The sequence below is a fragment of the Haliaeetus leucocephalus genome, unplaced genomic scaffold (assembly GCF_000737465.1).
Source record: "Haliaeetus leucocephalus isolate CR32 unplaced genomic scaffold, Haliaeetus_leucocephalus-4.0 Scaffold687, whole genome shotgun sequence".
Lineage (NCBI taxonomy): Eukaryota > Metazoa > Chordata > Aves > Accipitriformes > Accipitridae > Haliaeetus > Haliaeetus leucocephalus.
Window position 1 is genome coordinate 87,109 of NW_010973123.1, and position 11,004 is coordinate 98,112.

Consider the following 11,004-nt stretch of genomic DNA (forward strand, 5'->3'; position numbering starts at 1 on the left):
TGGAATGGGAGTGCTGCGGGGCCCAAGCTCAGGAGCCACCTTTGGGCAGCAGAGCTGGGCTGGGGGATGGACCCACGGTGGGGCTGAGGTGCCCCATGCAACCGCTCACAGGATTGGTGCTGATGCCAGTGTATACAAAGAATCTGCTTGTGATGCATCTTGGCAGACTCCATGTAGAACTGAGTATTGCGGTAGGACTCTGCCCAATGCGTGGTTCATTAAATTTTTCTTTTATTTTTAAGCACAAACACGTGTTTAATTTGCCTTGAGGGGTACCATAAAAATTCCTCAATATGATGCACCCCCCACCTGAAGCGCTTTTGCTCTGTACCTGAATCAGGTTGTCCAGTGCATAAACCTTCTCCAGATGGCTGTGGCTCTGCTCTGCCTGCCTGTGTACTGCTGAAACATGAACCTCCATCTGGAACTGATATGGCATGGGTCAGTCGTCCCACTGCTTGTTTTTTCCTGCTGGAATAACAAGTGTCCCTTGGCATTACTGCATTTGGGAATTTACCATTAACAACCCACAGTATCTCATATGTTTTGCAGATTTATCAGACTATGACACAACTAGAACAGGGCGGAAACAAAACATTCACCTGAAATAAGATCTTTACAAGTAATTTTCCTATTTGCCTTTATAATTTGTTTTCTCTGTTACTTTGTTTCCCATTATCAGACAAAATGGCCAGAAGCTGCTTATTTTTGTGTGACTATTAGCTCTGGACCTCTACAGAGATTCTGGTTAAAGTTTCAAAGCCCACTTGTTAACTCCAGAGATAGTCTGAGGCTTTTCTTTGGCCTGTGATTACTAGCGAATCATGTTTCAGGCTTGACATGCCTGTAAAAAGTTTACATCCCTTATTTACAAGCTGGTGCCGCTTGCGAGGCGGGGAAGGGGGGGTCCAGGGGCCCTGGCCAGATCCCCTCCGCCTGGGGTATCCCCTCTGCCCTCCCCATCCCACAGGCTTCCAGGCATCCCGGATCCCCGCTGCCCGCCACCGCCCCCAGGGAACCGGGCGCCCGGGAGGAGGTTTGCAGCCCCCCCGGGGGGGGGGCGGGGGTGTCTCCGCCCCCCCCGGCCCTTCCTCCCCGCCCTCCCGTCCGTCTGTCCGCCTGCCCCTCCGCCTCTCCCTCTCTCCACCGCAGCCATCCCTCTGCTGACGCAGCCCTGCATCTTCCCGGCTGCCCGAACACCTCTTGCTCTCTCTCTCTCCATCCCTCCCCCTTCTGCCCCCGTACCTCACCCGTCTGCCTCTTACTCCCTCTCCCCCTTCCTCTTCCGTCTCTCCCTCCGTCCATCTGATTGTCAGTTCGTCCCTGCTGACTCTGGCCTCGATTCCGGTGAGTGTCTGCTTGTTTGTGCTTCGCTTTGTTATTCTCTCCTTATTCTGTTCACTGTCCCTGTTCACTGGGGAGAGCTTGTCCCTACCCAATCCATCCCCCTGTCCATCCCTCACCCCTACTCCCCTGAGGACTTACACCTTATTTGCTCTGCCTGCCCACCCTGTCAGCGTGATGATGGGGTGGGGATTTTTCCGGTGCTTCCCATCCTGTCACCCCAGAGCGGGAACTGGGGAATTTGAGGTAAACGTGTCTGAACCAGAGAGATTTATGTGGATGGATCTGGGGTGAAGGGCGGTCCCCTTCATCTGCTGGCACTTGGCCAGAAGATGGCCAGATATCGCTTGAACTATACCCTCCGCCCAGTGCCTTTCCGGGATTTGCTCTGCCAATCTATCCATCCAGCCATGGGTGGATAGCCACGTATTGTTCATCCCAATACAGCCCCATCCCTCCATCCGTTCATCCATCCACTCTTGTTTTCACACCTTCTTCTCTCCATCTTCCCTCGCTATCCCTCAGTTCTCTTCAAGATTCTCCCATGGTGGGGATGTGGTGCAGACCTCCTCAATGCAGAGATACTCCTGACGACATCCCAGTGCTTATGGATAGGGATTTCTGAATCCCTGGGTTTGCTCTGGCTGTACGTGGTGGGTTGGGCCTTCCAGCTATGTGTGTAGGACTGGGGAAATGGCAAGGAATCATCACCAAATAGGGGCTGCCTCGTGGTTTCTGTGCTTCTCTCCTCTTACAGGAGACCCTTCTTGTCTGCAGGTCTCCAGAAATGTGGCGTCAGACCTTTGGACTTCTAAACAAATCCTACACCCATGACAGTGAGCTGGGGATTGGACAGCTGAGGGACATTTGGGGGGTGGGGGATGCGCCCAAAGGGGGACAAGGAAAGGAGGAGGATGGGCAGCTGTAGAGGGAAATATCTGGACTGTGTCTTCCCAGAGTGAAACAAGGATGGGACTGGTCAAGAGCTCTACAGAAAATGGGTGGGGAACAGAGGTATGGGGCAAAAGGGAAGCTGGGGGCCGGGGGTCAGACACTGTTCTATGGCAGGCTCACGCTAGACCCTCAGTAACATTGGTCAGCTAGTCTTGGTTTCCAGGGTGGGAACAGCCACATACTTGAAGCAGCCCCAATCACCTCCTTGCGTCGTTCATGTGTGCTGATGGGCAGGTTGCCTCTCTCTCAACAGCAACAGGATCCTCTTTTCTGGGGAAGTGGCTCAACGTACCCCTGTCCACAGTGCCTCTGTGTAGTGCTGTGGTGGATGTTGCTATCCAGGATTATGTGGCTGACGTGGCCTCCGAACTCATCTACCAGAACAAAAGTCAGGTCTCCACAGAAGTCCTCTTCGTCTTCCCCCTGGGCCCCCACATGGCCATCTACTCCTTCCAGGCCTGCAGTGAGGATGCCAAGGTCCAGGCCATGCTGCGGGATGAGGTACCAGCATCCAGGGACAAATGGGTGAACCACCACAGGGGCATGGGATGAGCAGCCCGCAGCCTGCCTGGTGATCACCTCTCTGTTCCTCCCCTTCCCACCTAGGCCCAGCAGCTGCATGAGGCTACAGGGCGCTGGGAGGATCTGGAATACCTTCAGGATCAGACTCATTATCCGGGTGAGGTGTTTGCCTGCTTTCTGGGCACCCTGCCCCCTGGCAGGGAGCTGGTCGTGACTTTGCACTATGTCCAAGAGCTGCCACGGGATCCAGATGGAGCAGCCCATTTTGTGCTGCCATCCACACTGCATCCCTGCACAACACACTATGGTGGTGAGTGACCCCACAAGGAACCTGCCCTCCCAGCCACACACCCCACAGAAGGGCCGCAGACTCCCCATGTACTTTACAAACAGGCCCGATGCAACTTCCCTTTGCACCCACAGGGGCACCCACATTTTCCCCCAGGCAGTCCCTGGACAGACCCAAATATCCTTCCTTGTGCCCCATGAGGGCATCCACAACTCCCACAAACATTTTCCATAAACAGACTCATGGACCCCTCCATACGCCTCATTGACAGCCCCCAATTCTCTCCATATGTCTTATATATGGATGCCAAATCCTGCCCCCCCTCCGCCCCAACCCCTGCAGGCAGAGCCTTTGCCCTCCCCAGTGCCATATTTCTCCTTGCAGCCCAGAATTGTCTCGCCAGCAAGCTGCCCTACAGCCTGCTGCTCACTGCTAGCCTGCAGTCATCCCGTGGAGTGGCCAATGTCCAGGCCAACTTCGCCCTCACCCCTTTGATCTACACTGCCCGGGACCGCAGCACTGCACAGGTATGCCCTCCTGAGTGCCAGGATCCTGGGGGAAGCAGGGGAGGGGTGTCATCGCTGAGAAAAAGGAGATGCACTGGGATCAGTGCCTGTGCTCCTGGCCCAATGTTGGGTCTGGTCCCCTCCTCCCGTGCATGACCACGCACCCCTTCTCCAGGTCTCACTGGCTGGCAGCCCCCCAGGTAGGGACGATTTGGAGCTGCTGGTGTATTTTGGAGAACCCACTGCAGTCAGTGCTGTGGTGGAGAAAGGAGACCCTGGAGCCCCTCCAGGTGAGTGCAGCTGGGGAGGGAACATGGAGGCACCTCTGGGTTGCAGGAGGCGCTGGGGCACGGGGAGACACCGGGGATTCTGGGGGGCGAGATGTCATTGGACACTGGGATGGGAAAGGGAGGCATTCAGATGGGATAGTCTGGGTCCTGGGACGCCAGGGTGGGGTGCTGGGGACACTGTTGTGAGGTATCAGATATAGCAGGATGCATACGGGGAGTTCTATTTTAGGGCTCACTGGGTAGCTCTTCTGGAGGCAGTGGGCTGGAATACATGGGGCATTGGGCTGTGTAATTAGTGGGCAGTACAGTAGGGTATTGAGGTACCAACGCGGGGCATCAGAGGCTCTGGGATGGTGGAAGCTGAAAGCACAATGAGAATCAGAACCAGGAGGAGGAGAGGGGTCCCTATCTGGCCTTCATCCCACCCCGTACCTCCTCCAGGCTCCCTGCTTGGTGACCCCATGGTGTTGGTGATGCTGGCACCCAGTATCCCTGAGGCAGTGCCTGGGCAGCGCCTGTCTGGAGAGTTCATCTTCCTCCTGGACACTACTTTTCTTGAGCATGCACAGGTATCCCTGCAGAGCCGGGACCAGGATGGGTTGGAGGAGCAGGTTGAAGGGGAGCGGGCCAGGGCAGGCATTTATAGAGGGACAGAGATGTGAGGGGGGACCGGTGGGGCCTGAAATGGTCCTGAAATATCTCAAGTGCCATGGTGAGTTCAGGGCACTGGCTTGGGTCATCCAGGGGAGCCCAGAGGCTTTAGGAGGACCAGACTATGGGCAAAGGCCTCTGTACCCCCCACAAGTGCCTCCCAAGACCTGCCTGCTGTGTCTTTCCACAGGACTCCCTGCTCTTCCTTCTCAAAAGCCTGCCCCTGGGCTGCTACTTCAACATCTACTGCTATGGAGAAAGCTCTGTGGGCATCTACCCGTGAGCAAACATGGGGAAGGCCGGGTACTAGGGGGCTGGATTAGGTGCGGGTGGGTAGGGCTGGATATTGTGGGGCATGGCTGGGCGCTGTGAGGCTGGAATGGGTGCTGTAAGGCAGGGTTAGATGCTGGAGGGCAGGTGTGCATGCTCTGAAATCGGCTGGTTGGTATGGGGCAAGGCTGGGTGCTGGAGGGCACAGCTGGGTGCTGGAGGGCAAGGCTAGATTCTGGAGACGGGATCTTCATGGCGTTATGGGACAGCATCTTTTGGGGTTCTGTTGAGCAGAGTCTTGTAGGAACTATGTAGCAAGGTGTCTTCAAGAACTAGTATGGGGCAGGGTCTTGGAGAGGACCCTAGGGCACAAGCTGTGGGAAGTGCTCTGGGGCAGGGTCTCGGGGAGCACTAGGGCCGGCATAGAGCAATGTGCTCTCCAAACGTGCTGTGCCTCCTGCAGGCAAAGTGTTGAATATACTCAGGACAACCTGACCGAGGCCATGCGTCGCATCCCCTCCACCGGCTCCAGTCTGGGTGACACCAACCTGCTGGGAACCCTCCGCTCCATCTACAATACCTCCCGCCCCCGCGGACATACGCGCCAGGTCTGGGTGCAGGGGCATGGAGGGGTGGAGGGACAGGCGTCCCAGGGGGAGAGAGGACACAGGAGTGTGGGTGGAAGGAGCCACCCAAGGTATGTGGTGGTCACAAGGGAACAAGAAGGACGCCGTGAGGTCTGGGGGAATGGAGAAGTGGGTCTATACCTTTGGGCGTTTCTGTCCCTGAGTGGATATCTCTCCCTGGGGTAGTCTCTCTGCGGGGGGTCTCTCTCCTGGGCCCCTCTCTCCATTTCAGGGGCCTGCTCTCCCCATTTTGGGGTCCCTGTGCAGGGCCCCACCGCTCATGTCCCCTGTCTCTCAGCTCTTCATCTTCATGGCCGGGTCACCCCCCGACAAGGAAGCCATCGTAGCTGAGGTCTGCCGCCACCGCAACAGCCACCGGTAATGGGGACGCTCTGCCCCCAGTCCTCCAGTCACCCTTTGATTGTCCAGTCATTTCCACCCCTGATGAGGGCCCCTGCTCACCAGTGCCTGTCCCAATCCTTGGGTCCCTCCAGTGTCCCAAAGATCCTTCCCACCCTGCACAGCTCTCCTGTGCCAAGCCCCCATGTGGAAGTCTTTGCTTACTACTGCCACAACCAAGGCACCCTTCACAGAGTGAGCAGGGAGACTGAGGCACAGGGCTTGCACACCCTGATGTGCACCCAAGCTCTGCCCCAGCCCCCCTAGACTGACCCCAGCTCTGCCCCAAGTCCCAGCTCTCCTCTGCCAGCTCCCCATCTAACCCCAGCTCCAACCCCAGTCCCTCACTCTACTCCCTGCTCTTCCTCCTGCGCCCTTGTTCTGCACCCCAGCTTTGTTCTCCCAGCTTTAACTCCAGCCTGTGTTCTCCAGCTCTATCCCAGCATCCTTGCACCCACCTCCGGCTCTTATTTCTGACACCTTTCCCTGCTTCCCCCATAGGTGTCACTCCTTCTGCTTCTCTGAGGACAGCGCTGCCTTAGCTATAACCCTGGCCAGGGAGACGGGAGGTGAAGCTACCTACATCTCCTCTGGCAACAGCGTATTTGAGGTAGGAACCCAGGAACCCTGGCAGATCCCCCTCTATTCCACAGACGCACTGACTTCCAAGCACCCCACCACCTGGGCTGCCCACACACAGTAGTCGAGACTCGGCTGCCCCAGGAACCCAGGCACTCCGGCTTCCCCTGACTCTACCCCACCGCCCCACCCCACTGAGAACCCGGGTGCCTGGGCTTCTGCCCCACTATAACCCACAGACCTGACTGTGCCCAGGGAACATAGCTGGTGCAGGCTACCCCACGCATTCCACTGTCTCCCAGGGAACCCCGACACCAGGGGCCATGGGCTGAACCCTGGTGGAGCTGCGAACTGCGGTGTCCTACCCTCTGTCCCCAGGTGTTGAAGTGCCTGAAGCAGGCCCTCAAGCTAGCAGCTGAGGAAGTCTCTCTGAGCTGGACCCTGCCCTGTGGCCTGGAGGTTGAGGTGCTGGGGGGCACCCCTCAGTCCATCTTTCAGGGTCAACACAGCCTTCTCTATGCCCAGATCCACGGACAGGCACAGGTGAGAGCTGGGACTAGCCACCCCCAGCTACCTCCCAGTAGCCTCCCAGTAACCACCAGTAATCTTCCAGTAGCTTCTCCAAATCCCCCAGTAACCATCTTGTGTCCCCAGCAATCTTCAGTAGCTTCCCATGTGTTCCCAGGATACAACGGTGGCCAAGGGGGTCATGACCTTGAAGTACAGCCTGGACGGCCAGGATGTCAGCCACACGATTGAATTCCCACTGTGCCCACAGGGAGATGGCCGGTGAGAGCCTGTCCCAAGGGAAGATGCATGCATCCCCCTCATTTCGAACATGGACTCCAGCTGAGAGGGGGCCCAGATGGCTTATGCGTTCCCACCTTCCACACACAATCCCAAACTGGCAGAGAACCCAGGTGTCCAAGCACGCCCTCCTTCCCTGCTTTGACCCCACAGTGGCAGGACCCAAGCACCTGGGCACCACTTCCCTCCAGACAGACAAGGACCCTGTCCATCCTCTGTCCAATCCCTCTGCCCATCCTCACCCCTGAAGGGAGAGAACCCAAATGTCCAGGCTCTCTCTCTGTCCACCTTTCTCCAGCATGGAGGCAAGCCGGGTGGTCAGGCCTCACCCCACTCTGTCCCCAGGCTGGCTGGGCATCGCCTGGCCGCGAGATGCTTGCTGAAGAGGTTGTTGCCAGAGGCTGTGAGCGGGTCAGGGGATGAACCCAGGCGTCGTGCAGTCGAGATCAGCCTTGCTTCGGGGATCATCTGCCCCTTTACCAGCTATGCGGGGGTTCGCACATCACAGAGGGTCGCCTGGTACCGAGGTAAGGGAAGACACTCACGGGAAAGAGCTGGTGGGGCAGCTCCATGGGCTGTTCTCATTCCACTGGAGCTGGAACCCCAGCCACAGGGCACCCCCAGTCTCACTGGGTAAGCCCCATCACCACCAGGTGCTTCTTTCCCATGTGCTTAATCCAGCCCCTTTCCCTGTTTGCTCTCAAAGGGCCCCTGGCACTGTTGCCACCCCGCCAGTCACTCATCCCCTGCCAGACCATTGAGCTTCGTGGCTCCATTATGAGCAGTTCCTGCCGTCATAAGGCAATCTGGGTCCCACATCGCTGGCTGACAGCAGTGTGTGCATCATGGCTTGCCCTCCGTCGACTCACCCATGGCATTGCTCACCTGTCCCAGCAGGGGGCTTGCTCAAAAGGTATGAGATAATCTAACACCTTACAGAATTATGCTGCCATGTCTTGCCCATGGCATGGAAACGAATGAATTTTGACTTTAACCCTTCCCTTAGTTACCCTTAAACCTGACAGTTCTTCAGTGAATATGAGACCCAGCTCAGGGACACCCAGGGAGGGGACAGGGGTGGTGCTGGATCATAAGTACACATTTGGATAAGAAGTACTGGGGGGCTGTCAAGAGAGGTCTTGGGACATGGCTGGGCAGGAATGCCAGAAGAGGCAATGGCCAAAGTTGGGGTTGAGTTAGGGGTGTCCAGAAAGGGCTGTGGATGGGACTGCTTGGGGACATGCAGGAAGGAGCTTAGATTGCAGGTGGCTGCCTAAAGGAAGAGCAGAGACAAAGTTCTGGGGCATTGCACAGGGGAGTAGAGAAGGGCCATCCTTCTGTGATTGTCCCAACCCTCCTGCTCGTGTGTTCTCCCACAGCATGTAAACCACCACCACCACCTATTTCTTCTCTCAAGCATGTGAATCACCTGGAATTTGTTCTGTGGTCTCAAGATACTGTGTTTTGGCCCGCCAAAAGCATTGCTGAGTGCCAGGAGCTGGTGGCACTGCAGAATGTAGATGGCTCCTGGGCCCTCAGCTCAGGCCTGGCCTCTGTGCTGGAAGTCGATGAGGCTGAAATCAAGGGAAAGATGCCTGCTGAGGTAAGGGAAGAACCTCTTATGGTAGCAGTGTGTCATCCTGGGGCAGTGGGATCCCCTTGACTGGTGGCAACACTGGCATCCCAAGGGCAGCCAGAGAGGAATGAACGGATCAGAAACCAGAAGCCACAAAGGAAAGGGTGGGAAGCAGTGATGGGGCAGGGAGGATGCTCAGCACTACGTGCTGGTCTGAGTCATTGTTCTCCTACAGGTCCTGGAGCCAAGCATCTGGGCCACAGTGCTGGCTGTGACTTGGCTGAACAGAAATGGCAAGTGTTACCAAGACCTCTGTGGGCTGCTGGAGGCCAAGGCTGTGACCTGGCTATGCAGCCGAGCTGGTGAGTCTTGAGGATCCTTTTCCAGCTGATCCCCACAGCACAGCCTCCTCCCTTCTCTCTCCAGTGGGCTCTGCCTCACCCCTTTGCAGGACCACAATTTCCTGGGGACAGATGAAGGAGTCCTGTGTCCCCTTTCTCCTTTCCATCTGTGGACCCTCCCTCCTGCTTGACTTCCTAGTGCCCCTGTCTCTTACCAATTGCAGTGTCCCAGCTGGACAAGTGCCTGGAGGCAGCCAACACTCTCCTTGGGAGCACCGTGGAGCCAAGCGTCTTCAGGCTCTGAGCTCAACACATGCCCTGTGCTACAGACCGGCTGCACCTGCAGAGCTAAGAAGGGCCAGAAAGTATAGCCTAAATTCACCTACTGTGCTGAGATACCACTGTTGCTACCGGCTGGGGTCTTACATTAGAGATGAATTCTCACTGCTTATGTCTTATACTAGCTGGGCTGAACCTGTATCATGCTGAACTAACTCCTCAAGAGAAAACCTCTAGTTCAGAGCCTCCAGTGGGTTTGGTTTGGGCGGAGATGGGAGTGGGAAGGAAGCATCACATTCCCCAGTGGTTGCCCTTCCTGTACTTAGCTTTGCCAAAATGGGCTACTGGCCTCCACAAAGATGGCGCTTAGGGACATGGTTTAGTGGTGGACTTGGTAATGTTAGGTTAACGGTGGAACTCGATAATCTTAAGGGTCTTTTCCAACCTAAACGATTCTATGATTCTATGAGTCTATAGTTTCTGTCTTGACAAGAGGGTGCTGCGTACACCAGAAAAGATGAGCGTTTAGAGGTGTCAACAGCAGGCTCAATGGCAGTGGATCCCAATGAAGGACTCCTGCTGCACCCCACTTGCTGACCTCCTTGCTTTACCCCAAAAGACGAGGCTGTGTCAAGAACTCCCACATCTGCATTGCCATGCAAATCAATTATTTCGGAAGTAAAACTCTCATCTACATCAGACCCAGCCCATCATAAAGTCCAAGAGAACTCATGTGGGACAAGACTGTTTTGAAAACTATCAGCATGTTGGAGGTGGAACTGCAGGAGCTTTTCATTAGCAAACCAGTCATGCAGTGTACTCCCTCCTGGCCCAGGGCCCTGAATTCATGGGTCTCACTCCATGTTGGCAAAGTCTCCGATTCATTTCCCAATAAACAGTGAAGCTTCTGTAAGCCAAAAGGTGTGTGTCATAGCCTTTATTTCCATTGGGCCTAGGATCCTTCCTTCCAGGGGACATCTATGAGTCACCAGGAGGGGCATGAAAGGACGCCGCTTCCCAGAGAGCTGTATATTGTAATACACTAAATAAGGTGATGCCATTGCTCTTGGAAGAGCACAGACCTCTTCTAGGTTAGCAAGACAAGAGCCGAGGACTTGCCTGGCTTTTTCTAGACTTCTTTTAGCTTGAATTTATTTCAGCTTGATCTTAGCAGTAGCGGCTGTAGCAACACTTTGCCCAGCAGATAGATGACTGACGTCTAACTTATCCTAGCTGTAACAGAAAAGTTGTCAGGTGATTAATGTCCAACTTGGTTTTGCCTTTAACTTTTTAAATCCATTGGAGCATGCAGCTCTGAAAATAAATGCTGTTCTCCCTTTAAGCTTCACCTCTGCTGTCTGGAGCAGACACACCGCAAATGGCTGTGTCCACTGGCAACTCCCTCCTGCTCTGGAGGTCAGTGGGGAGACAAAGGAGTTCACCTTCCCCGAGATGCAAATGGGATGGGAAATGTGCCCTCCCACACTCCTTGGGGTGTAGAAGGAGGAAAGAAGGGCATTGTGGACCTCGCATTTTAGAGAGGTGAATCATGACTGTGAGGAAATACTGGT

The 11,004-nt window shown here is 55.6% G+C and overlaps 2 protein-coding genes across 2 annotated transcripts in view; one reads left to right on the forward strand and one right to left on the reverse strand.

The window, feature by feature from the left end:
• LOC104839608 (von Willebrand factor A domain-containing protein 5A-like) overlaps nucleotides 1-439 on the reverse strand; it is a 31,364-nt gene extending 30,925 nt beyond the window's left edge. The window contains exon 1 of the mRNA XM_010579990.1: nucleotides 310-439. Within this exon, the coding sequence (XP_010578292.1) occupies nucleotides 310-439 (130 nt within the window). The remainder of the gene's footprint in view (nucleotides 1-309) is intronic.
• Nucleotides 438-9,458, forward strand: VWA5A (von Willebrand factor A domain containing 5A). The gene is made up of 18 exons (XM_010579991.1): nucleotides 438-441; nucleotides 1,153-1,347; nucleotides 2,552-2,799; nucleotides 2,905-3,127; nucleotides 3,494-3,636; nucleotides 3,791-3,905; nucleotides 4,347-4,474; nucleotides 4,747-4,835; nucleotides 5,290-5,434; nucleotides 5,751-5,830; nucleotides 6,353-6,461; nucleotides 6,809-6,973; nucleotides 7,116-7,219; nucleotides 7,583-7,764; nucleotides 7,944-8,150; nucleotides 8,617-8,840; nucleotides 9,049-9,175; nucleotides 9,379-9,458. Exons 1-18 carry the CDS (start codon nucleotides 438-440, stop codon nucleotides 9,456-9,458), a joined length of 2,568 nt encoding a protein of 855 aa, XP_010578293.1.
• Nucleotides 9,459-11,004: the final 1,546 nt, after the last annotated feature.